Source organism: Rhodamnia argentea, chromosome 7 (genome assembly GCF_020921035.1).
Source record: "Rhodamnia argentea isolate NSW1041297 chromosome 7, ASM2092103v1, whole genome shotgun sequence".
NCBI lineage: Eukaryota > Viridiplantae > Streptophyta > Magnoliopsida > Myrtales > Myrtaceae > Rhodamnia > Rhodamnia argentea.
The window spans coordinates 8,241,216-8,268,997 of NC_063156.1; the positions used below are offsets into that span (position 1 = coordinate 8,241,216).

The following is a 27,782-nucleotide window of genomic DNA, read 5'->3' on the forward strand; positions in this document are numbered from 1 at the left end:
GAAAGATACAAAAACATAAGATGGACATTGAAATCCTTGTAACAATCTTTTTTTCCTCACGCAATGGACATCACAAGACATAGTGGCAGCACTCCACTTCTCTTATGAGGATGAGATTCATTGACTAGCTTCCAGAAATGAAACAGGTGAAGAACTGTCCTTGGCATCAGCCAACACATGAGAAGAGTCAAAGATTTAATTCCAGAAGTGATGAACAAAGTTACTATAAAGAAATAAGGTACAGTATGGCCCCCCAAAAAAATGAAACAAAATACTAAAGGAATGAACCAAAAAGGGCACATGAAAGAAGAGAAAACACAATAACAATCAAGCAACACTCAAAATATACGCCTGAATACTGATAACCTAAGCAAAAATATTAGTTTCTAGCATCCAATTATTAATGATCAAAAGTAAGACATGCATATAAAGCCCACTAAAGAAACTTAACTTCTACGCATAAACCACTACCTGATATTTAATTCAATCAGAGAGAGAGTGCATGCGGAGTTGTTCTCCCCTTCATTCTCAAGGTCGACATGTAGAGTGATTTCCTTCAAATTTGCAGCAATTGAGAAACCAAAGATTAAACTTTTCATATTGTTCAATTTGTTGGAATATGGACTGAGGCTTCTGACTGGTGAAAGTTCATACTGACGATGTACACTATTTACATATTCAACCAGTTCTATTGCTGCAAGGTACAGAGAAGGTGAAAAATGTGCATCAAACCTGGAGATAGTCATACGAACCTGAAATATACAATAGAGAAGAATGTCATTTTATAATCAGAGGAGAATAAATGAATAATATCTATGAGGACCCGAAAGAAAAACTGTAACATGTCTCTGACAACCACGCACATAAACTGATGATAAGCTTCAAAGGTGCAAATTACACTTATATACCTATAAGGACATAGGTATTCAGCGATCTTTCTACTGTCAGTGGTGATGAGCCAAATGAAAAAATATGAAAGCTTGACTTCTGAAACATAAGGCCAGCGATTTCCTGGCAGAACTCTTTAACGTAGAACACACTGAGGCTTTATATGGGAAATGAAAGAACAGGTACTTTGGGATTTGCTTTTCCTTTCCCTTTGTCTCACAGAATTTTTAATGTGCACTTTGCATTGAAACTCCAAGGAGACAGAACCCAATAAGTGACAGCAAAAAGTAGGCACGAAGCATATCTTATGCCTATCAATTGGGAAATTACAGTTTACCGAAGGTTTGGGATGATTTTTCGGGGAGGTTCCCTTTTTTCGCCTTTAAATACTAAGTACAAGTTATTCTTCCATCAATAACCAACCGTGTCCATTGTGCAGGTACATCTGCCTTGTTTAACATCATGTTGCTAGCAGCTTAATAGGCTCCAGGAAACTTCTACTCATTCAACCACTTCAGTGAAAACCATTTTGAGCAAAGCCTGTTTTATTGGATGCGAAGAAAGAGATCTGTCATACAACTCTCTGGTTTTTTCCAGTGTGGATGGAGAGGAACATGAGAGTTACTGAAGGAGAAGAAAGACATCAGGCGAGCATTAAAGATCACCATAAAAAAAAATTTCTAAACACATAGATGGTTGGAGGTAGTACATTTCTTAGACCTACCTGATACTTCTCTGATTTTTGTTTGAGGACTAGCAACCCCCTTAGTGCCACTTCAATGACATTTTGTTTCAACCGATGGAAAGACATCAAACGTTGAGAATTACTATATTATGTATATGATTTCAATTGAGTTAGAATGCTCTCTTTTCTTTACACTGACAGTGTCTTAGAGCTACTTGTCATGTTACCTGATTTGTTTGTGTTCTCATTCTACAGACTACTTCCATCAAATGAAGGATTGATATGTGAAACTAGTCTTTCTGGTTAACTAAGCTAATTCATTTATTCTCTTTCTCTTTTCCGTTTGGGGGATTCCTCTAGGACCTTCAGTGGGAAAGAGATATAGCTCTGGAGTTGGCTGCAAAGTGGTAATTTGGCTATGGAAGAACAAAGCACCTACCCTCATTTTGCAAGTTAGATAGCTAAGTTCTTGCCGCAGTTTCTTAACATTGACAAAACTGCATAATTGAGGATCGCAGTGCCATTCCTTAACATTCGACTGTTGATAGTAAGTCGCAGTTCTAATGTTCTACAAATCTTGATGTCAAGAACCCTAGCCTCTCCGCAAACTGTGAAACAGACCTTGCAACTAAGACATTCATCGGCAAAAGCACACAAGAGTACTGATTAAGTGAGCTACACGCACAGATGCATGTACGCAGAATCACACACAAGCACTAATCTCACCTACCCACCTACATACCAAAAGGCACTTCAAAAACACAAGCTTTCATTTGTGAAAAGCATGCACACAGATTAGAAGAGGATTACCTCCAGTCTTTTTGATATCAGTTTATCCATAATGGCACAGGATGCCAGGAAATTAGAAGCCGAGAAATTCTCTAAAACTGTGAGTGGTTTGGAATGAGAAGACGAGATTAGTTTCACCTGAAACAGTGAACATTTATTATGTTAATCTTAATGCTTAAATTCCAGTAGGAAAATGAGATGTTCTTTCTTTTGATTAAGAAACAGCAAAAGAAAATGCTAAGGGCATCCAAAAGGTGCTGAAGACAGACCTCACAATCGTCCATCTTGACCTCAAAATGATCACACAGATCTGGAGATTGGAGCTCCAAGAAGTCATATTTTGGAAGAGAAGATGACATGCCCTTAGGTGCATAAGTCTGGTCTTCATCCAAAAAGCACTTTGATTTAATAAGAAAGGCTCTGACCTTCAATGACTGAATAATCATGGCGAGAAAAAATAAACAAAAGACAAGTCAGATTCAATTCCATGCTTAACAACCATGTAAGCACACTCAATGAAGATGCCAAACTACAATGGACAGAAGTAAAAGGTCTTCATATTTAAAGGAAAACGAAATTACATGCACATTCTCGTTTAAGCAGAAAACAAAAGACCCACAAAGGAAAACACAATTAATTCTGTTAAATATTTTCACAAATGTCTTCATATATTTCAAGCATCCTATGATAGTAATAAACTGCTCCAATAAACACCACGCAATAGCCCTGATGAATAGTTGCAGAGTCACCCAATACGCAGATCACTTAATTATGCTGAACGAAGATGGTAACACCAAATGCCAAATGAAATCACTAATTCTGCACAGGAACATTTTGACGATCAAAATAAATAATCTGGAAGTTCTAAGAAGTATCTTCCCCCCTCCCCCCCTCTTTTTTCTCTTCCTCTCCTTGTGCAAGCGCAACTGAAGCGCTTGTGTCCAGATGGCCATAGATGACGAGTGTAGATCTCTGGCAATCTCTACTCAGGTTGTTATACCTTGGCTTTGCAGATTGTTTCAAACAGCAGATTTGGCGATTGAGATCACCAATGAAGTAAGGATTTCTCAGTAACAGCGGATAGCAATCGGGGGGTGAGGGTCTTATATCAGGACGTAAGGGGTTTGACACCGGTGCCAGTTAGGAAAAAGATAAATTGCACAATCAATAATGACTTGCAAAAAGAAGTTCTATTAGTTGTTGAATACTGCTAAGATATAGGCATAACAATCACTGCGGACCCATTTCCTCAGCTTAAACTTTTGAGAAAAATGGTTATTCAACATACTATCAGAGCTTCAGTTCAAGGATCAGGACAGCATGACAGTACCTCCCTTAAAGAATTCCCACAGCAATTACTCACAGGTTCATCATTGATCTAGCTAATAGCTTACACTTTCAAATTGAACTTTCTGACTCATGCCATTAATATCTTGTATTTTAACACATCTAAGAGCACTAACATGTAAAGAAGTTAAAGAGTGAATCTAAAACCACAGCATACAAGGAAAAGAACAAACAGACGAGCACCAAATGGAGCTGACAGAGAGATGATCAATGAAGTGCAGTGCCTGGTCATGACCATCATGTTCTATGTTTCATATCAAGACTAACCATTTCGTGTGGTTCTGAGTCTGCACCAGTCCACGGCATCTTTAAGATGAAATCAATGATATTGACATTCCATGACACTTTTCTTTGACTAGACAAAACATATCTGCAAAAATAAAGACAAATCAATAAAACAAACTTATGACGTACATTCAAATGGTTTTTGGACCAATTCCTGTTACAGCTGACATCAAGAATTCCTCTGAAAAGACAAAATATCACAAGTCAAATGCTATAGAGAACTCACTCAGCTTTAGAAAGTATTCGAGCTCTGTCATCTTCAATGCCATCTAGTGAAGAGAGTACCTGCACCAGAAAATTAATGCCTTCATGGTTTACAATACCATTCCGTTATGAAAATATTTGCATTTGTTGGAACAAAAAACTTGGAACAGGAAAAAACTCAATAAAACAATGGCCATCTCCAAATAAATTGTTAGGCAGCTGCATATGTATAAAACTATGTCACAAGGATCGACAACTGGAAAAACACATTAATTATCCTTTTTAACCGAAATTGATTATATAACCTGAATGCACTAATAGAGCACCCTTTTAATTAGCATGAATAATCTATATTTATGACAGAGCGAGAACTATCCCTAATGAGTGTTGGATTATTTGTACTAATATCTCTTGACTCCTTGCATCAATTCTCGTGGTAACAAGGAGGAAGGAGGCCCTGGATAAGGAAGTTCCGAAATGGAGATAGGGTTCTCTTGTTCGAGACAAAATTTCAATGGTCGAACGCTGCTTTCTTCTAAGATTGACTAGGGTGGATCTAGGACAATTCTGTTTCCAGATGCCTACGGTGCTAAAGGGTGGTGTAAATTTACATGATCTCCTTAAGTTAGGACAGGTTATGCTCCCAGGAGTGACTTGAGACAAATTACTGCAAGAGCCACCAAAACTTCTTCGTTGTTGGGAAGTTCGACCCCACTGGACTTCGTCTTTCTGGAAATTGCCCAAATTGTGGCTTTGTTTGAATGGGAGGTTCAGCCAAACCAAAGCTTTGCTAAAATATTGCTTGAGAAGGAAAAACCTAGTATGCCCAGGTGTGATGTTTCAAAGTTCTCTGAGGAGGTGAATGCAAACGTAAAACAGGAGGAGTCACGGTAGCTGTCTAGTGGGACATCCTATTTAGTAATAAACCTAAAGATGGGACAAACTTGTTTCCTTGATTTGGGCAAAACCATGGAATTCTCTTCGTTGCTGCTGTTAATGCCTATGTGTCTATTAATAGAAGTGATGTGCCTGTTGAGCATGTTCTTAGCCAAAAGATATCTGATGAAGAAGATTTTGCAACGCTGACACCTTTTCTTCAGATTCTGAAATCTAGAGTGGGAAAGAAGTCTCGCGATCCTACATAACCCTACACTTTCTCAAGTTGGGGGATGCTTTTGCAATGTAGTGGTCTGATGAGGAAGCTTTGCGATGGATCCAGATAAATATCAAAAGGATTAGTGAAGTCTTGAGGGTTACTACTAAAGAAGTATTGAACGATGCTAGATATGAGTGAGGATGATAGGCTACGGGGAATTGTTGTACCTCTGGAATTTTTCGGTCAAATCCTATTATTCCAATATTTTTCCCCGCTCAGAAGCAAATATAGCAGAGCACACTCTTCCCGTGGAATCTATTTGGTAAGTAAAGGTTACATTGAAGGTTCCCTCTTTTGCCTGGGAAGCTGCTTGGACACGTATTTTTACTTTGGTTAATCAGAGTGGAAAAATACTAGCTAATAGGTATTTTTTGTGCAAGACTTAAAGAGTGAATCATTTACTTTAAAAATGTAGCTGGACCAGAGAGATTTGGACTACAATTTTTGCAATTTTAGGAGTAAATTAGGTGACCTCAGGCACAATGCGACATGTATTTTGGGCTTGGAGAGGAACTTCAGTTCATGCGTCGGAAAGTGTTAGAAGGGCCAACTAAAAAGCTTAAGCTAATGGGTGGAGGGAGACTACATGAATATAAAAAAAAGCATTTACAACCCGTTGTTGAGTGATCCGGGATAATACTTCAACACCCCCTCTCACGTGCAAGCTAGATTACAAGTGGCACGCGAAATTTTGACTACACACATTCACGTGGAATTTTGACCACGCGCATTAGCGAAAGCAATAACACTGGCTCTAATACCATATTAGAAAGTTCAACCCAAAAGCTTAAGCGAATAGGTGGAGGCAAACCATATGAATATAAAGAGCATCTCGGATCCATTGTCAAGCGATGTGAGATAATACTTCAATAGAAAGGAACAGATCGTAAGATGATTCCGCTTCTTGTGTTTTGGCCCATTTAGAGAGAGAGAGAGAGAGAGAGAGAGAGAGAGAGAGAAGAAGAGGGCATTACAAGGATTTGAATCTTCTTAGGATACTTCAAGGGATAATTGGTTGTACATTCTTCACTTTTGGTATAGCAGGAAGTTCAATTTCATACATCTAGATATGTTGGGAATGTCAGAAATAGTCTTTTATGCATACTTTTGTGTATGGGTGGCTTCTACCTGAAGCTGTTTTCTATAGGGGCAGTGTCCCCTCCCTTGCCACAGCTGCCTCTCATTCCAGGTACTTACTAATTGCAACCCATAAGAGAACAATTTAAAATTTGAATCCAGCTTACACAAGTAGTTAGGTTTTTAAAGCTCGTGATATATATATAAACAAATTCTCAGCCTGGGTAGCCGAGTAAGTTGTATACTTCCAATTTCATGATTTCCTTCTAAGCTGAGTTCAGTATCCTTATGCACCCATTTCACCTGTCAGCAGCTTCTAATAGGATTTCGATTTCTTCGTGCAGCAAAAAGCATTGACCAGTTCATTGGTTTGACGAGGTCAAATTTGGCTTAAACCATTTTACAACCTAAACATTCTAAACAGAAGAACCGGACCTGCAATGGGCCCATTCCCTGCTGGTCATTTATTAAGCATTAACTCTGTGACAAGGTTCGAGGAATATGCACTAAAGCAGAGTTATCAAGCTGGATGTCAGTACCATATGAGATAGTTAGCGAATCTCCTTATGACTTCCATAATAGCATGTGATTTTACAGAACAGCGACCAGAGATTCTAAAATCTTATATGTAGTTTTTTGTCAGCATTATCAGTGAATTGGAGATGGCAGTAAAAGAACCCAAAGAACTACAGATGGAGAGCTCATTTACAAGACAGAACATACAATGCTAATCAATACATTTACGTCCACATGTAATTTCCCTTCATAGCAAAACCCTGAGACAAATTACAAAACCACAAGATTTCACTCCTACAAAGGCTCTCTCATTCCGTTCTCTCCAGATCGGCAAAGATAAGATAAAGGAATAGCGAAAATTCAGTAGATGTATAAGAAGCTGCTCAATCATTCTCCAAGGACAATAAAAGGAAAAATACGTGAAATGAACATGAAAGAGGCGAATATACTTTCCTCATAATAGGATGAGCTGGTAAGAACAAAATAAAACACTCATACAAGAATCTCTACTGTCATAATTTATGAAATGACCGATGATCGATAAAGACACGAAGTTTCTTTGTTAATTAACGCAAATACCTACAGTCTTTGATTATCTCAGCCAATCAAAAATTATCATGAGGCATGTATTGTCCCTCATCACAAATGACAAATCCATGAACTTGTTTCTAATCCAAGGTTAACGTAGGAGAACGAGTTCTAAGTAGTGAGCCCCGTTAATAGAGAACTTGAAGAGAATCCGAACAAATGATAAATGACAATGAGTCGTTTTATTTAGGCATCACATCTAGTGTTTCTTAAGCATCCTTTTTAACAAAAGAATTGCACCAGACAATTCCAAAGCAAAGATTCACTGAGATTGAATTGCTCTTCAACTCTGTTGAGAAAAAAAACACAACCACATATATAGACTGTTCAAAAATTCTACCCCTGGTTGAAATAGCAAAACCTCTAAACAAGAAATTGATTCATATAGCAAAACAGCTAAAGGAAATAAATCCTAAGGAATACGTAAGGGACACTTAAAATTCCAATGTGAATTAAATTCTAAAAGAAAGACTACTAATTCAAATCAAACAAGAATGCTAATCCTTTTGGACTCTTATTTGATTAATGAATCGATACTGTTAGAGGTATAAAGGGTAAATTAGTCTTTAGGACTCTTGGGGCTTATTTAATGTATAAATTCCTCTTTACTGAATAATACAATACAACTTCCTTTGCATGTAAAGCAGTCTCCACAGGCGTGGTTTGGAAGATTTTCTGAAGATGTACTTCTTTTGGACTGTCAAGATGTCACAATGATCACTCTTTCTTTTATAGACTGTCAGGGAAAGACAAGCTGTTATTGATTGTACATCTGGATGATATTGTTATCACGAGAGATGATTTAGTTGGTATAGCTAAACTAAAGATTTACCTTCAGAAGCAGTTTCAGATAAAGGAATTAGGAAAATTGAAGTATTTCTTAGGAATTGAAGTAGCACAGTCACAGAAAGGTATTGTTGTCTCACAGCAAAAATATGTCCTGGATTTACTCACTGAAACAGGTATCCTGGGATCAAAGCCTCTTGACTCACCCATGGAACAAGGATTTAAACTGGTTGCTAAGGAAGGAGAGCTTTTTGATAATCCTGAGAGATATAGAAAATTGGTAGGCAAACTGAATTATCTCACAGTTACTCGACCAGACATTGCTTTTCCAGTCATTGTGATAAGCCAGTTTCTATCTTCCCCTCGTACATCTCACTGGGATGTGGTCATTCAAATTTTAAGGTACTTGAAGAAGACTCCGGGAAAAGGAATTGTGTACCAAAACCATGGTCATAACAGAGTTGAAGGATTATCTGACGCTGATTGGGCAGGGTCTCCATATGATAGGATATCAACTACTGGCTATTGTAACTTGGTTGGTGGAAATCTGGTGTCACAGAAGAGTAAGAAGCAGAATGTTGTTGCCCGTTCCAATGCTGAATTAGAATATAGAGCCATGGCACAAGTGACATGTGAATTAGTGTGGATTCAGCACTTATTGACTGAGTTAGGCTTTTAAACTTTAGTCCCTATGCCTCTATGGTGAGATTATAAGGCTGCAGTGCATATAGCTTCCAACCCCGTGTTTCATGAGAGAACAAACTTATTGAGGTTGATTGTCATTATTCGAGAGAAGCTACAGAGTGGAATGATTCTTCCCAGTCACATTCGAAGTGGTGAACAACTTGCAGACATTTTTACTAACCCTTTGGGTAATGGGAGGGTAGAATATATTTGTAACAAGCTGGGCATGATTAATATCTATGCTCCAGCTTGAGGGGGAATGTTAGAGGAGAAAAAAGGGTAAATTATTCTTTAGGACTCTTGGGGCTTATTTAATGTATAAATTCTTCTTTACTGAATACAATACAACTTTTTACTCTTCACCAAAATTCAAATATTAGCTCGCGTGATTATGCTGGCTGGATGAAAGGTGAATCAGATCAAGAGAGAGAGAGGGAGACAGAGATAGAGATAGAGAGCTCCAACCTAACAGGTGTTCCACTCAACTCTCAATTTTGATAGAGGGTGATGCAATGATCCACGAGACAGATATGGTGAGTGCATGTGGGTGGCTCAATTCCTATGTGTGTGCTGTTGGAGAGAAGGGGGCGGGGGGAGGAGGGAGTGACAGACTCTGTGACGATGTTGATTTAAGCGAAAGACCGCAAGGTTTGGCAGGTCCATGATTGTGGCAGAGAACGTGGGAGGCAATCGCCATTTCTGCTGATCTGGGGGACAGAAATTACTACTGCGCTGCTCCGTGTGAGATCGGTACTTGTCTGTGGTCTGGGGAAAATGTACTGCCTGCTTGAAATTTGCATACCATTGCCGATGAAGGGGCGGGGGAGGGGGGGAGGGAGTGACAGACTCTGTGACGATGTTGATTTAAGCGAAAGACCGCAAGGTTTGGCAGGTCCATGATTGTGGCAGAGAACGTGGGAGGCAATCGCCATTTCTGCTGATCTGGGGGACAAGAAATTACTCACTGCGCGCTGCTCACAGTGTGAGATCCGGTACTTGCTCTGGTAGGTCTGGGGAAAATGTACTGCCTGCTTGAGAAATTTGCATACCATGTGCACAGAATGAATAAAAAAAAGAAACATCTAACCTAAGACATTAAGCAATGCATATTAAACAAGGGCGAGGGTGTGTGTGAGCATGTGAGAGAGAGAGAGAGATCCAGTACTTGCTCTGGTAGGTCTGGGGAAAATGTACAGCCTGCTTGAGAAATTTGCGCATGCCATATGCACAGAATGAATAAAAAAAGAAACATCTAATCTAAGACATTAAGCAATGCATATTAAACAAGGGAACATATCTATTGAGCACTGTCATAGAGGAATAAGGCAAGACATTAACAGCATTTAGCAAAACAAAAGCAGTGCAAACAAAGACTAGAACTTACCCGCTCACGCTGAAACTCAAAAGACTCCAGTATATCAAGAAACTCGATGCAGTCAAGGAAAAAGCCAGTATCAATCACCACTGTGAGGGGCTGAATTGCAACCTAACCAGAGAAGCAACAGAGAAATTACTTAAGTGAATAACTCAGACTTGAGTCTAGAAACAATAGCTAAACAACTGGTGACTAGCATAAAAGGTACTCTCCACATGGAGAACTGAAACAACAGGCCGTACCTCTATTGACAATGCAAGTTCTTGTCTTGGAGAAATGTCCACTTGTATCTTACAGGAAGGATTGTCAGGATCCTGCAAGCTTTCCCCAAGAAGAACCTGCAGTAATGTCGGAAGATGCGAATGAAGGCTATTAATCCCTCTAGATGAGAGCATGAAGAATATGCATTAAGCTGTACCAGAAGAAACTTGCCATATGGTCTACTATACCGTTGGGCAGTTCACAAATCTTACTTGCATGGAAAAAACAGCTCAATTGATGCATCAGCAAAAACAATGACATGTCGGCACAAAAAGAAATGGATTGCAATCTAAATAGACATGAGATAAAGAATCCGCATAGAAAGAGCCAAAAAAAGACCTAAAATGGCAAGGAGGAGACAATACAAAAGGATAAGGAATACCTTCATATTACAGATTGTTTTCAAAACCAGAAAGAACCAGTCTAGTTTACAGTTTGCGGTAGAACAGGTTCAACCACGGTGTAGGGTTAATTAGTTTCACAGTTTACTAGTGTAACTATACGCTGATATTAATCTTACCCATCCAACCCAACATGAGATGACCCGCGCCACACAATGGGAAACTTCAACATGGGGTTCGTCATTTATTGATGAATTTTTTGGGATTTATCTCAACCGTCTACTCAAAGGAGTCCATGCCACTATGCTACTAGCCTTACTTAGCAGAGAAGCAATAAAAGCATTTAGCTCCGCCGAAAGGAAAGGCTTACCCCAGAACCAGAACTCAAATTTGATGTGCCTCACAAATTGGATTCGAACCAATATCAAGCTACTTTCCTTCTTAGTAGATTGTGAGTGGGTCTGTTGTCCTCCTCGTTATAGTCCTCCTAAAGTTTAGACAGCCAAGACACTCATTGCACTCTCTCTAAATTTGTTACACAAAGATTGGTCAAACTAGTGATGTGCTCACTGGTTGCCAGGGTAAACCAGGTCAATACTGGCTTTGACCAGTTCTTCTTCAGCCCCAGTAATTGAGTAAGCAGGAGCAGACCGTGGTCCGGTTCCCAGCCTAACTGGTTGAACCAGCCATTCTAGCTCAGATTCAAAAACATTGTCTTACGAAAAATCCGAGTTAAAATCATGCCCAATGACATGAAAGGATTCATTTGGGATAAGGCTTCAATGTTGTTGTCATTGTCGCTGTTGTTGTATAAGCCTCAATTTCACATGAGAACAAAAGTCAGGTTTTGCAATTCAAAAAGAACATAAACTAAAAATCTATCAGGGTACGGTTTTATAATTTGAAATTTATTTATTTAGTTCAGATAATGTTCGCAATACAATTCCAAAAAGTAAAAAATCACTCATGCTAGTATGCCACGCCACTGTTACCAAGTTCTTCAGCAACAATGTTTAGTTTACTTTGACCATAAGAATGCTAAGCATGGTGTAACAGAGGAAACATATAGAATGATAAAGTCTGGCTACAGTAGAAGATAGAGAATAAGCCTTTAAAGCATTCCTATAGACTTGACTTTCAGAGAAGAAGACAGCTCACTATGATTTAATTCATGGATCTCTTAATATTGAAGCCACAAGCACCGCATGATGGCAAATGTCTCAGGCTGACACTGAGACTATCCCTCATACCCGCACTGCATGGAGCTAACTTCACATGACTCACAGGAGCAAACACTCAATAGCCATTAAAGCAGGATTGGAGCTGGAATTAGACAGTCTAATTTTACCAATATTTTTTACCCAGCCAAAATGGTCTGTTACATATTTCTCAATGATTATACTCTCCAAGAAAGATAATTTTAGTCCTCAGCGTCCCGAGCCACTCTGCACCGAGCTTAATTGGAATCTCATAGAAATTCTATACCCTACAACCACCCCCCCCAAAACCCTTTTTTCCCCAAAAAAAAGTCCAAAGGGATTTTATTGATTCTCGATCAAACTACTCTTATACGGCAAGATTCTTGGTTGCCTCCAATCTCCTCTCTATAATCTTGAGTGTTTAACTTATATACTTGGTGAAGGGGAAAAGTAACAAAAATTTAACCAACACGCTAATTAGGGTGCGTGTTTTGGCAGCCAAATGAGTGTGTTTGGCGACGGTAACTTCCAGCGGTAGCTTTTGGTTCTGTAGATGTTGTATAGTTCAGTAGCCACTAATTAAAGGGAAAAATATTCCTGAAGGTTTATTCTTGAAGGTGTTATACATCCTCCAAAACAAATAGAAGAATGCCTTAAATAGTCATTCTCCCGATCATAATTGTCTTAAAAACCCTCACAGCCATAGCTTCACAAGACCAACAGGGTGCTTCTCAAAAGTCAAACCAATTAATGTGCCTTCTTTACAAAAATATGACCTCTTCCACCTGGCCAATCTTCTTTCCAACTTCTCAATGACTGAATTCCACATTCTCTGATCTTTATATTTAGCTCCTAGGGGTAGTTCCCAAAAAATGTGATAGGAAAACTAACTAGCTTGCACCACATTACTATCGCCAACATTCCCTCGTCTGGCACATAGGATAGATCGCTCAACTCCAGTTTCTCCAGATTCACTTTCAAATCTGTCACAGCTTCGGAGTGAAGTGAAATCCATCTTACTTATGACAATTTAGCTGTGCTCACTTTCACAGAAAATATTTATCAACTCCAAACAAAGAAGGGTTACTTTCAGGTTAGAACTACATTTGGATACACCAATCCAGTCATAAGCTACCATTTGGTGCCTGTGAAGCTGTGACAGGTTAGTCACAGATAAAAGATAGAGAGACTGATCTCGGAAAAAAGCACAGCACGAAAGCTAGCCATTGAAATGGAAAAGCCCAAGGACATAGATTAAGGAAGTCACAACTCCAATGTCGGATCCAAGTCTTATACCTTGCAATCAAGATCATGATAATACGCCATGCTTCCGCAGTCAGGGCACACAAACGGTTTGCCTGTGCACTATTATTTGCGCTAGTTCAGGGCAAACACAGCAATATGGCACCGCCAACACCCACGTCATACGGTTGCAACTAGGAGACACGGTGGATGGCTCCAATACCAGCTTATACATTGGGTGTGTTGTCCCAAGGTTCATATTGGAGACTACCTAGCTCGCAATCCATTACTCATGTAATATTCTCTGGTCTGGCAAATTACCTGAAACAACCTATTCCAATTTCCCAAGATTCACCTTCAAAACTGTCACAACTTTGAAGCAGAGTCACTTGCATCTCAGATTGACAATTGACCTGGCTCACTGCTAGGGAACTTCCAGGTTAGAACTACTTGGTTGTCTTCATGCCAATATTGGTTATAAGCCCTTCATTGGTTGTCCTGATGATTCCTTCCAACCCCCAAGTAATCCATTATTGGCTATCTGAGGAGTCTCAGTATTACGAAAAACTAAGGCTACACTACCCCGAATGAAAGCCCCTTCCTCTAATAAAATCGCACCTCAAGGTACAGGCTCAAAGATGCCACGTGAAATTCTACCAATTCTTTGACCATACTCTAAGAGGTCAATCAATGGAGTTTCGCTACTTTGGTCAGATTCTATGGATTTCAGCCACCGACTAAACATGAACCTGTCTTACAAATCAGCCATCTGTGCCCCTGGCAAGGTGATTCTAAAGGTGAGCTCAATGAGATCTCACCTTCCTCATCCTCACTATCCTTGTCTGAACACATTATGATGGTAACTGAAATAAACACATTTTCTCTCAACTTAGTTTAGATATCCCTGCCCATGTGAAGGAAGAGGCCAGAGAACTGAAGAAACCTAAGTTGGAGCCGTTGATCATGAAAGGGACAGCCGCAGGGGTTATACGTATGATCCAGCACCACCACCACACCAAAAACCCATTTTTTATAGGACATTGTATTGCCAAGAAGTGCACCAATTCTCCATGCCAAATAACACCTTCAGTCCCACTTCTCCAGTTCTTCGCATAGAACCACCCCATTTGCTATCAGACACCCATCCGTGATTTGTTGTCCCTCAAGAAAGGTACTTTAAAATTATACTACAACTTCGATTAACAATCTTTTTGGCCCAGTTGCGAGCACTATTACAGTAGTAAAGACTTCCGACCAAGCTAACCGATCCAAAATCTATTGGGAATCAACAACAGAGTGGCATCAAATCTGACGACAAAATCCAAATATCTGTGGAAGTTGGTGAAGACCCGCATCAAATCCTCTTTAAAAATGTTTGTACATTTCATAAAGCCTTGTCCCATGGCGGCCAGAAACAGCTTGTATAACTTCTCCTTTGGTTGCCAGTAAAGCTATCAAGTGGCTATTACCATACGTTAAAAACTTTCATAGTCTAGATAATTTATTGTAATTGATTTGAAAATAGATCGGTTATTGTCAAAGAAATTTTTCCATAAAGTTATACTGGTTAAGCCTTAAGTTAAATGTAGTCATACTCAATTGCAAAAATAATTTGGTATTTTCTGTGGTCAGATTTGGTTATTGACATATTAGGCTGTTATCTGCAATCAATCCCTCCTTCCCTCCCTCCCTCCAGGTAGTAATCCATTCTGCACTCGTTCCTTTCATGATATTTTGAAATACTCTTGACTCTTGGATCTAAAGATCCACTGAGTAGTCACATCTACCTTTCTAATATAAACTGCAAACTTGATTCAGCCAGCATATTACATGCCATATACTTCGTAGACAAAAGCACCAACCTGCCTCATTTGTACAACAACATTTTTGCCTTGTGGGTAGATAATCCCGAATGAATTGATGCCAGCAGTAGCTAGAGCAGATTCTTCCCACATTGTAAATTCAACAGAAGCCTTGTCAACAAGGAGCTCTGCCACGTCTTTCCCAGATTTCCTGTGCCAAAGCATGTAATTTAACAATACTAACAAGATGTATAACACTCCATGGGAGTGGTAATCATACCGAAACTATCTAATCACATTTAAAGGTTCAAACCATGAAAGCCAGGTACAGAAATGTTCCTAGAGGTACTTGAAAGAAGCAACGAACAAGAAGCACAAGACTTATTCCAAAAATAAGAAAGCTCTCAGACCAAGTGATCAAAAAGGTATTGGGAATTACATATAGTGAATCCATCATCGCCTTATTTAAATGAGCATGTGTGCCTATTAAACATGATGATAAAATTATCTCCTACCAGAAAATACTGCCATAACTTTTTTCGACATTAAGTACACTGGAATTGCTAACGCTTGTATACTGAAATTCAGCCCTAAAACTTTCCGATTGAACAATTAACCCCAAAAAAGCTTCAACTATTAGTCTATCAAGTCCTATGAAAAAAGTTCACGGAAACCTACGTGTGGCAGTCTCATACATGCCCAGGGAGCACTACCGCATACAATCACCTTCTAATTTAACTGAAGAACTAACAAAAGGACATAAATTATAACTTCTTGATTGCTTTAGGAACTCATTGCTCCATCCAAACTTGTAGGACTAAACTGCATGTGTACATAAGTTTTGGGGCTCCTAGTACAAATCACTCAATGTACGCTACAGTTAGTGTAGTCTCAAAAATTGATTAGAATCGTAACTCCTCCAATTAAGGATCGAAAAGACCTAACTTTTCTGCATCACCTTCGGCACAGTGGTCACTGCCTTCATCCTTGTGAAAATCTAATCAACACTCATGTCTTCAATTAATTACATCATACATGCTTCTAACTCCATTGATCTCCTTTATTCTCCCATTTTTTAAACACCACCCCCCCCCAAACAAAACAAATTAAAAAATAAATAATTAATAAATAACACAAGCATCTTTTGCTTAATGGATTATGAACAAAAAGTTACACAGGTCTCCTACCAGGTTGAAGTTTTTTCCTGCTTGGATTAAAGCTTTTTCCAGTCAATTTCTAAGCAGACCCACCACTCTCTGGTTCTGCACTTGTCCAAATTAGGTTCTTTGGCATCCCCTTTGCACACTTTGTGACTCAAGCAATGCCCTATCACACCACCTCAAAAGCAGACACAATCATGGGGTAGGCAATATTCCTGGGAGAACAGTCATGGGTCTTCCAATAACATGAACTAGCTTTGTAAGGAAAACAGAAAAAAAAAAATTACTCCTAGTATCCCAGTTAAGGTGTAAATTAAGTTCCAAGAGCACATCCTAAGAGTCTTGCCAGAGCTTTGTCCATAGAACTTATACACTCAAGGGGAAAATAAAAATTCACTTAACAAAACACATGCATCAAAAACATAAAAATAAAGTATAATAAAAAAGATAACTAAGCAGAAGATCCTATGCTTAACAAGGATGGCAAATATATAAAGAGACTGTCAGAAAAGTACATACAACCTAAATAGTCGATACCATCAACCTGTCAGCCATATATTCGGATGACCAATAACAAAACATATCAACAATGGAAACCTTACATGCTTCGGAGTGTTGCAGAAATTCGATGAATTAAGAACTTGACTTTGCATCTGCACATGTTATCTCTTGCAATAGTGTCCCCATTGCTTAATGAAGGAGGATGGAATTCTGTGGCTTCATATATATCCTGCATAAGTGTCAAAGAATTTCAAAGACAATAAATGTTAGGACAATTTCGAGTAATAGTTGTCACTAAAATGGGTGTAGTTACGCCTTTTGCTAATTTGACACTGGCAGAATAAAAGATTATCAAATTATTTGCATTTTAACTCATTCAAAGATCTTTGTATGATCTTACTTTTCAAACTTCAAGGACCTCTGTCCCACGATTAAATGGAAGCAGAAATATAAGTTTCTCATGAGAAAGTTACCTTGATAACTTCATCTGAAACGACACCAGAAAACTGACCAGAGTCGTCTGTACCTCCAGCACCAAGCATACCACGAGACAGCCAATTTAACCATCCACGTGACCTGCCTGATGACCGCTCATCATTCCGTGACTTCTCAAGACTCGGTTCCACATAGTTATTGGTACACTCACGTAAAAGTTCCTAGAAACAGAATAACTAGATTAAAGACCTAATAATTAATTGCTTGACCAGTCCCATGAAAAAAAATGAAAATCCAATTTACCATCAGAAAACTAAACAAATCACTATAACACACTGCAACCATCGCAATTATTAAGTACTAACAAATAAATGAAGCAAATTGTAACACAAAACCTCTATCGTACCTGGAGTTCACATTCAGCAATGGAGCGATAACTTAAAATATCTTCTATATCAGATGCTCTTTCCATTTGCTCCAACTCTTGAAGAATTTGTTCGTCAACTGACTGATAAAAGAATTATTGGAAAAGAGGCCTATCAAACACTTGCTAGTGGCATGACATACAATATAAATTGAGAAAGTTAGCAGGTTTCATATTCCTCTGACTCTCCTTTCTCATTATAGGTCCAAGTAGGAGGTTTTGAAGTCAAATTTCCAGGGCCCTCATTTCCTACCAATTACAACTCCATTTTCCACGCTCCAAATTCAGGACACATCTCATCCTAACACAAAGGACAACCACTAAAATATTAAATTAAGGTCCATCTAGCAGTTTAAGAAGCTTTTAGAAGAATCTGCAACGATTTAAAATGTTCTACACTAGGGATTTCGCAGAAGGGCTGGAACAGGTACCTCCATATAGTTTTAAAAAGGTGAATTGAACATCTGTCAACAAAATGACTCCATGGAAAACATCTAAGAAGACAGGATTAGGTGATTATCTATGCAAAAGTGAAACTCCCTATGGGTATTAAGGATTGGCCCCCAATTTACGTAACTCTTTAGGTGACAAAACAAGGTCCAAGAGGCTTCAAAACCTTTTATCACGAAAGAAACTTCTAATAGGTGCAAGACAGCATTTTGCTGATCCTGTTGTCTCACTAGTGTATCCCTATCTTTATGTCCTTAACAAAGTCATCTTAAGGTAGATAGAAATTCACAAGATGATGAAACATATTTCCCAGCTTTGATAAGAAATGAACCAAAGAAATTGTAGATAGATTGCATATGGTCCATAAAAAGGATGCCAAATAGAACAAAAATCTTTATTGGGAAATTTCTGAAGTGAATTTCACATATATCATCAAACCCATCTATCCTTATGAATCTGATCCAGTAGTAGTTTCTCTAAAGTTCTCATCCCTTCACTAAGCCATATAGTTCACTGATTGAATGAATGAGAAGCAGAAAGCCCCACAAAACTGACTGAAGACCAACAAAGCAGACGGTGTTCCACTATGTTGATCACAAAAAACACAACTTCAATATAATGGCACTTAGTGAATGCTGTTTCCCAAATTTAATGGAAATGGTACTCAATACGTCCAACACATCAAGCTATGTTCCTTTACTGGTCTGTTTTCTATCATTGTTCCCCCTACCAAGTGTGGTAGCCAAGACACTTGAGAACATTGAGAGGAGATTGAGGGAGGAGGTACTCAACAAGGTTACCATTTTAGCCTTGTTTAATGGGGAATACTTAAACTTCCTATTCTGAAGGAAGTTTGGCTATAAACTTTTTATCGCATTCCAACAAGGCTTTGTGCGGAAAAATGGGTTAGGAGATATATGCACGGAAGAGAACAAAAAAAAGAGAAGAAATTCATGTCCCAGAGACAATGATCTTTGGCCAGTGTGGAGAGAGAGGAACCTCAGAGCTATTTGATGGTTTGGACAGTGATTTCGTGAATGCCAAGGACTTGTATCTCATTAACTAACTTTTTCTTTACTCGCCAGCCTAGATAAAAAGCACTCTACTATAAATTGTTTATAACCTTCACACATCAAGTATATTGAGATTTGATTTGTCCTTCTCAGCACCACGAAGATGTTAAATCACAATCAGACAACAAAAACAAGCTTTTATGAAAAACTTAACTTGATAGAATGAAAAAAACCCTTATACCTCAGATGATGCAGATATATAATTACCATACCTTATTGCCTCATGTTCACTCACCTAATTTTTTTAAATAGATAACCGCTTTCTTAAGTCTTTGAACGTATGCTTTTTTCCAACTAAATCAACGTATAGACAAAGCACAAGCATAATAAACAAGCAAACTGTCAATTTCCAGAATCATACCACCTAGCATCTCAAGAGAAACAGGAGAAATTTCAGGCATCACAAGCCAACAAAGCTCGACAACCAGCTATACACCCTAATTCAACACACAAAAGATGAAAATCCTAGACGGCATCCAGAGGCAGTAACAAAGGAGAAACGTTACTATTAAAAATACAATGTCCATCCATGTTCAGGAACATCACCTGCTCTTGCTGAAGAAAAACTAGTTTCTTTTTGTACAGGCTAACATATTCCCGACGATTGCTTCTGCAATGGAGTAAAATTTTGCATTATTTGGCATGTTTTGAAGATAGCTATGCAGATCGATGAACACCATTGAAAAAGATGCCCTTTGATTGCAGAAATCATTATCCACAGCCTAATTTAAAAGTTTTCACCTCCTCTCTGTCAAATAACACATGAAAGAAAACTCTCCTAGCATTCACGCTGAAGCTTTTAACAATTACCGTGATATAGTGAAGCACAGACATTAGCTTTTGAGATTTGGGAGAGCAAGATACTCTCCAGATCCAAAGGGATTTCGATGTTACAGGCAGTTGACTCTTACCATATCAAAACATATTTTGAGATCATCTTGCCTACTCAGGAAGATGCAAAACATGTAAGAAATGCTCAAGAAAGGCAAGCCATAGAGAATCAATCAAGTTCCTGCTTACGTTGTGCAAGTTATCTGATTATAGAGGATGGCCTTTGGTTTTACCACAACGACTGATGCCACCATCATGACAAAAAAACAAAAGACTTTTAGATTCTTTAACCTTATGTTTCCTTAACAGCACCTTTTTCCCAAAAAAAAAAAAAAAAAACTGCACAAACAGACAAACTTACAGATGCATGTGCATGTACCCGAGTATGCATCCATTGCTTGAGGTGAGAAGAAAAACAAAAGCTTGCCATCATATTTATCAATCTTAAAGAAGAGACAAGAATAGCATATTTTTTTATACTTAATTTTGACAAATAGGATTTAGTTGTTGCCTTTAAGAAAAGATATCGCGATGCCAATAAAGATCAACTTCTCAAGAAGATGAGTTGAATGCAAAAAAAACCTTAAAATGAGATGAAATCAATTGACAAATTATATTGTACCAAGAGAGTGGGTGAGTGAGAGAGAGGGAGAGAGAGCACCAACTGCAAGTTGCAATGAGCGCATCAAGTGAAAGTTGCAAGGTCAGTAAATGAGCATATGAGAATGTCTTCCATTAATAAGCAGATTCTGAAACATGTTCTTTGATTCCATTGTATAAGCCAGTGAGCTTTGTGCATCACGCTGAGCTTAAAGCGATTTAACCCCCTCTCCATTAGAACATCAAAATATGGCCAGATCTCCCACCACCATACATTTTAAAACAAAACATATCATACCAACATTTCTCTAAATATCTACTCTTACCCAATTAGAGCACCAAAGGGATACAAACCAGCAAAACCCACAACACAAAGAGATTGACTATCAAATACTGAAACTTACATTCGCTGACCAAAGTATCTCCATGAAGTCTTCCTTAATTTCTTTCTAACATCTGACAGGACACATTCTTGTGCATAGCGCCACCACAGCTTCTGCCAGTTTTTGAGCTTTCTTTGCAATGGACTAGACCATGGACGGTAACGTCCATACCTACATTTATACATATTAAATTTGAGCACAAAACGGATTTGCTTGCTTTTGATATGACAGTAGGATTTATTTATCACTGAAAAAAATTAATCAACTGTAAAGTACTCTCAATACCATATGTCATTACAAAAAGGGCCAGGATATATCCCATTTCAATTTAGTAATAAATAAAATATGAAACTTAATGAAACAATCAATAAGGAGGACCGATTCATAAAGAATGCAACAATCAATCAAGAAATTGACAATCCCTCCATCACCATGTTTGACATATAGCATTTTGTCACTGCACCTCAGTAAATGGACTTTCTCAATCTTCCACAGTAATAACATGTCTTAGGAGCAATTTATAAAAACAATTCTCAGAATCTAATTATGGACATTGGCTGTCCTGAGCCCTCTAAATCCTCAACATGCAAGCCATATGGTTTTATATCTTTGCAAGAGAACACCACAATAAATAACAGAGTAGAGATTCTAGAGCTCAGGTCTACCAACTACTAGACACTCAACATGCATGTTCACTGGCCTTAGTATTAGCAAATAATAGTACACAGGACAGTGCTTAACTACTTTACCAGAAGCATGTTCATAGCCATATGAAAAGTGGTTATCTCTATCACAGAGCAAACAACTAGCCATTGTTGATTAATATGCTCCACAAAGCAGGACAATGCCAAAATCATAAAACTACACTACATGACTAGAAAATGCAATAGGTAAGCACAAAAGGCAACGCCTAGCAAAGTCGTGAACTGACAAAGATGCAACGTACACATAATACTATAAAAGCATCTGAATCAAAGGAACAACATAAAACATAATAAACAAACATTAATGTTCAAACATACTGTTCTCTTAATTGACATATAGTCAAGTTGTCCAATAACATCAGGATCTGACGAAGCTGAAAATCGTCAAGACATATTACCTATTACAAGCAGAGAGAACACAAAAGCGTCAAGTATATCATCTACAATCAATACAATCGTCCAAAAGATCACATGCTAAAGACTTTTAGAGCACAAACCAACCAAGCTGGTTATTTCAGCCCAGACAGACCATTGTGGAGTGTCTATATCAAGCTTCCCAGGACGATTGACCTACAGTCGAAATAACTACATCAGTCAGATGAAATTTCAAACTGAGTTATTTTGGCCAAAAGAAGCATACATTCAGAGTGTTATCAGTATCTATTCTACACCTTCAAAAACAAAAAAAATTGGGGAAACAAAATCTCTAAAATTCACATAGGATCAATGGTACGATACCACCAGTGAATAATAGAACCCAATATTAGCAACATTAAGTGCACATTTAAGACAGATTAAACCAGAAGCAGCACGAGCATGATTGACTGAGTTCAACTTTGCAAGCAAAATAAGAAGGCCCCCTAAATGAAGACAAATACAGGAACTCCGCATGCATCTAAGTTGGAGCCGATTATTAATAACTGTTAAATGGTGAAGCTCCAATGGAACAAAACCTCCAGTTGAAATAGACAAATACATTAATTTGTCTAATGGAAAATATCACAGGAAGCGTGACAAACCAGCCCTAGGGGCAACTTTCCCGGTAGGCAATGCTTTAATTACTGCTACGAGAAGGCATCTAGGAATTACCAACTGGTTTTGCATTGGTAAAACCAACCAATAGTCAATAGAATCTTGAAGCTAAATGAAAAATAAAAATAAAAACCTAAATTTTTAGTCCCAACCAGTTTTCCCATTCTTTCAAGATTGGATTTCCTTTGTTTACGACCACCATATTTGCAACACTTTCAAAGACATATATCTACCCATCCCCAAAGGAAAAACTTCTCTTTTCCCTTCATTCCTCTATGCCCTTTGTGAAATTTTAGAGATCCCCAAAGGAACTATCCAACAATATACCCAACAGAGTCTAGAGCACAGAGTTCCAGACAAAGAAAAAAAAAGGATCTGACAGATCATAGTAAAATGGAATCTATGCTCTCTTCATTCAGCTTACGTAGAGTAAATCCAAATCCCTCCCAGGTTGTTCAACTAGCCAGAACCTTCTCCATTGTTTCACATCGAAAGGAAAATACTCACAACTAGCCAGTCAAACCTTTTCCATCGTTTCACAGGAAAGGACAAATACTCATGATCTTTCCTCTTCAGTGAAACGACACCAATCCCTTAAAGAAGAAATGAGCTCGAATAACTAATCTGTCAGGAAAATGAATACTCCTTTAGGAATGACACTACAAAAGAACCAGCATATCTGACACAGCTGATCAAAATATGAATACATCTACTGATCTACTACCCTATAAATCTCCATGCACTTCATGAAAACAATGCCACAATAAACGCAACTGAGTCTAGAATATAGAATTCCAGACAAAACAGAACATTGTAAAATGAAATTTGATTCTCTCTTCGTTCAGCTTACATCTAACATGTCAGAGTAAATCTAAATTCCTCCCAGGTTGTTCAACTAGCCAGTTAAACCTTTTTAATTGTTTCACATGGAAAGGAAAAATACTCATGATCTTTGCTCTTCAATGAAACGACACCAATCTCTTTAAGAAGAAATGAGCTTTAATAACCAATCTGTGAGGAAACTGAGTACCCCTTTAGGAATGATCTACAAAAAAGCTTCAGGAGACCCTCACTACAAAAGAACCAGCACCTCTGACAAAGCTGATCAAATGATGAATAAATCTACCAATCTACCACCCTATAAATCTCCATGCACTTCATGAAAACAATCCCATAATATACGCAACTGTGTAGAGAGTTTCCAGACCAAAAAAAAAAAAAAGGGATCTGACAGATCATTGTAAAGTGGAATTGATGTTCTCTTTGTTCAGCTTACATATGACATGTCAGAATAAGTTCAAATCCCTCCCTGGTTGTTCAACTAGCCAGTCAAACCTTTTTCATTGTTTCACATGGAAAGTGAAAATACTCATGATCTTTGCTCTTCATTGAAACGACACCAACACCATTAAGAAGAAATGCTAATCTGTGAGGAAACTGAGTACCCATTTAGGAAAGATCTACAAAAAAGCTTCAGGAGACCCTCACTACAAAAGAACCAGCACCTCTGACCTAGCTGATCAGATAATGAGTACATCTACCAATCTATCGCCCTGTAAATCTCCATGCATTTCATGAAAACAATGCCACATTAATGAAAAGCATCACATCGAAAAGTATTATTCTTAACGATAGACACTGGATCCTATGGTAATTACAAAAGGAACTGTGAAAGGAAAAGAAAGAGCATAATAATGATGACCAAAGAAGGTAGTTGAGACCATATTAATAACATTACATAATGAGTTGCATTGCAAATTGATTATTGAGGCCAATATTGGATTCATATTTACATCCTTATCCGAGATGCACACATGATCAAGATTTCTTTTAATTTGAAAAGCAAGCATAACTACCAGAAACTGGGATACCATTTTCATGCTGCACGTGGTTCAGAAAATTAATTATTTCAAGAATGGTGAGAAGAGTCGGGCCAATGATGAAATTAAAAATGTGGGCATTGACAGTTGGCGGGACGTTGGCGGGACGTTTAGGTGATCGAGTGCCACAAAGACCAAATTTGCACATAAATTATGGATCGAGCACGAAAATATTCCAGTGTCGAGAGAAAGAAGGATAGGCAAGATGATAACTATTCATACCGAAAGTGACACGGACACATTCAGTGGTGCAAGAATAGGGTGAAACTGATTGCTTTCACAACTAGCATTGCTCAGGCACTGATTGTCTCCAGCATTGTCCCTGATCTTCAAACTCGAAGCTCCATTGGAGGAGTTGCAGTAGATTTCTAAACCCGTGATCTCTACAACTTTGTGAACTTGGCCTTTTGTGCTAGGTAGAGGAGAAAAGAGAACTTCAGTTTCTCACTAAGAAAAAAAATCAGTAAAACAAGCACCATAAAATTGCAAAGTAAAAGAAAGAATCAGTTCGGCTCTTCTCACATCTTTTTTTGGGGGGAATGTGCATGCCTCGCTATATTGAGCAGCAATGCCCATATTTCGGACATCTCACCCGATTAGAAGGGTTGAGGAAGAATGGTAAGATTATTGGCCCACCTCATCAGCAGGATTGTAAAAGAGTGGCAATGATAATGCGGCGGACATTTAAATATAACACAACTGAAGTAAAAGGTCAAAAGCCACAGCAGTACCAAGATAGGCACTCTATAGTCATTCCTTCATTGACAGAAAAAACGCATAGAAACATCATCATACAGGCTAGGATTTCATGAAGTTTAACCTCCCAGGAATTGTGTGTTGCGACTTGCCACTGAAAAAAAGCAATTACTCTTTAACTCACCAGCAACTGAACCATATCTCACTCCAAGGTCAAAAAAAGAAAAATGGATTGATACCAGGGAGAGAAATTCAACAATATGCCTTACTACAGATCAATACAGCCTGCTGGACTTGCACTACCTATAGAATACCTCCCCAGAGAAAAAATTTACAGATTTGGCACGTTTACTCAGTTCTGGACTATAAGGAAATCTTCTTTGCATTGTAGATTAGATCATACAAAAGTATACATAACTTAATGATCAAAAGCATTGGACGGTTGTAAATTAACCACGACAATGCCTGTGATCTACTCAAATATGGAAAAGCAATTTACTGGACTTAGCTAGGTTTGGGAGGGTGGTGAGAAAATAAAAGAAAAGGAATTGGGTGAATGAATGTTGATGAGAAGAGTACTACTTCCTTTCATGTTATTTGGAAGCATGATAATGAAAGTTAAGATAGAGTAACTTGTAATGGAGAAAAAATTGAAGAAAGAAATTTTTTACCAGTGAAATTCCTCTTATAACCCTCACGGTGGAAAGTTAGTAACCTATTTCAAGGGGAAAGAGGAAAATCTGTTCACTCTATCTTTAAGTGATTGCTAAAATGCTGACCCTACAAAATTATGTTTCTTTGACTTTCATTCAATTCATTCTGTACATATTCCCTGAACTAGGGAATATTACAATACCTCCACATTTTCCCCGTCCCCTATTCCTCCCCTCCCACTCTTCCAAACACGGTCTAATTCCCAACTCCATCTTGAGTTGATCCTAGTGCTGGCTTTTTTCTCCGTTTTCATATGCAAAATAGCTAAATGTTTCAACAAAGGACACAAGGGGGATGCCAACATGTATACACAGTTTTTTAAAATTGAATATGAAATACAAGGCTAGGCCAGTTAATCTAAACCATCTGCAAGAACTTGTACATCCAATCTGACATTTTCACTGTGCTTTTCCATTAAGTTGTCTCAACCATAGGTGAACACCGCTAAGGGAGTTTCACTCTTTCAAAAGCTCCAAATGCCTGTCTTATGACAAATCGAAGATAAAGAGAGGGATCAAGTTGAATTACGAAGTTTCCTGATTTCAGCAAAATGTATCCTGCCAAGCCCAAAATTCACCTTCTATTGACATCACAGATCCAATCAATTCCCACGGTACCATTTAAGAAAGGGAGGATAAGACCTAATCAACAGTCAATACAAATATTACCTAACAGACATCTGCTTCATAATTTTCAAGCTGGACAACCTCAAACCAAAAATCATCTGTGCCTGTGAAATATAAAATTTTGTCAAGATGAATGTCTAGTGGACTTATATATACAGCACTAGCAGTTAAAACGGAGATACTGTATCCACATTTCAAATCGTCACTTAATTAAAAGAATCATGCCTTTAAGTGCAGGGAATAAATCAAATAGAGAGTAATAATCTAGTCAGAAAAAATCTGTAAAGCAAAGGAAATTCCAAAGATGAAAATCATTGCCTATACAGCAACTTGAAACAAGATCATACGGTTATCAAAATAGCAATGTAGCCGAGAAGTATAAGGATGAAAGCAAGAATCTCTCCTTCTATACAATAAAGTTTCCAGAGAAATCAAAATCTAAAGAGACCATCACAAATTAGGGACATCATGCCCACAACAACTGGGTGTTTATTATTGTGTTGGAGAAGAATGAACGCTTATAACCAGACTAGAATTACTGTGTACCATGTGAATTTCCTCAAGGGAGAGGATGACTAGGACATTGAAAAGGTCGAGTCGAAAAATAAAGGTGCTTTCTCTATCTTTTGGATTCCAATATTGATACACCTGTGGTAGCTCAAGCTCTAAGAACAAAGAAATATCAGCCTGTAAGTAAGCCACAACTTCCTGCGGCTGCTAATGTGCAGTTCCTGTCTCGTTCCATGGTGTTTGACATCAATAGATTCACTATTAATCGGAAAAAAAGATTCTAAATTTTATTAGCCATATAAGGTTCTATTTCTCTTCCAAAATGAAACACCTGCTAATCACCATGTCCCTGTATTCGGGGCTTTTGATGGATTAAAATACCATGTGTTTCATTATCTGCGAATAAGACAAAATTCTAAAGGAGCTTCAATCAACAAGGGAAAATGCTAGGCCCCAGGTTGCACATCAAGACATAAATATGCAATGAAATGCATAAGAACTATTCATATGGCATAACATGCAGTAAGATGGATACAGT

General features: G+C 38.2%; 1 protein-coding gene across 3 annotated transcripts in view; it reads right to left on the reverse strand.

Annotated features, from left to right (window-relative positions):
* LOC115752507 overlaps positions 1–27,782 on the reverse strand; it is a 50,168-nt gene that overhangs the window by 20,945 nt on the left and 1,441 nt on the right. Inside the window, exons 5-21 of one of the 3 annotated variants that reach the window (XM_048283122.1) lie at positions 26,777–26,832; positions 24,921–25,110; positions 22,288–22,356; positions 22,105–22,184; positions 21,104–21,253; positions 19,815–19,878; positions 17,728–17,829; positions 17,360–17,542; positions 16,988–17,115; positions 15,286–15,436; positions 10,623–10,718; positions 10,390–10,491; positions 4,221–4,279; positions 3,977–4,079; positions 2,632–2,796; positions 2,384–2,500; positions 472–752 (exon numbers count right to left, since the gene is read on the reverse strand). In XM_048283122.1, coding sequence (XP_048139079.1) covers positions 472–752; positions 2,384–2,500; positions 2,632–2,796; positions 3,977–4,079; positions 4,221–4,279; positions 10,390–10,491; positions 10,623–10,718; positions 15,286–15,436; positions 16,988–17,115; positions 17,360–17,542; positions 17,728–17,829; positions 19,815–19,878; positions 21,104–21,253; positions 22,105–22,184; positions 22,288–22,356; positions 24,921–25,110; positions 26,777–26,832 — 2,096 coding nt within the window. Of the gene's footprint in view, positions 1–471; positions 753–2,383; positions 2,501–2,631; positions 2,797–3,976; positions 4,080–4,220; positions 4,280–10,389; positions 10,492–10,622; positions 10,719–15,285; positions 15,437–16,987; positions 17,116–17,359; positions 17,543–17,727; positions 17,830–19,814; positions 19,879–21,103; positions 21,254–22,104; positions 22,185–22,283; positions 22,357–24,920; positions 25,111–26,776; positions 26,839–27,782 lie in introns of those variants that run through there. The other 2 variants (XM_048283123.1, XM_048283124.1) reach the window with 2 other exon arrangements.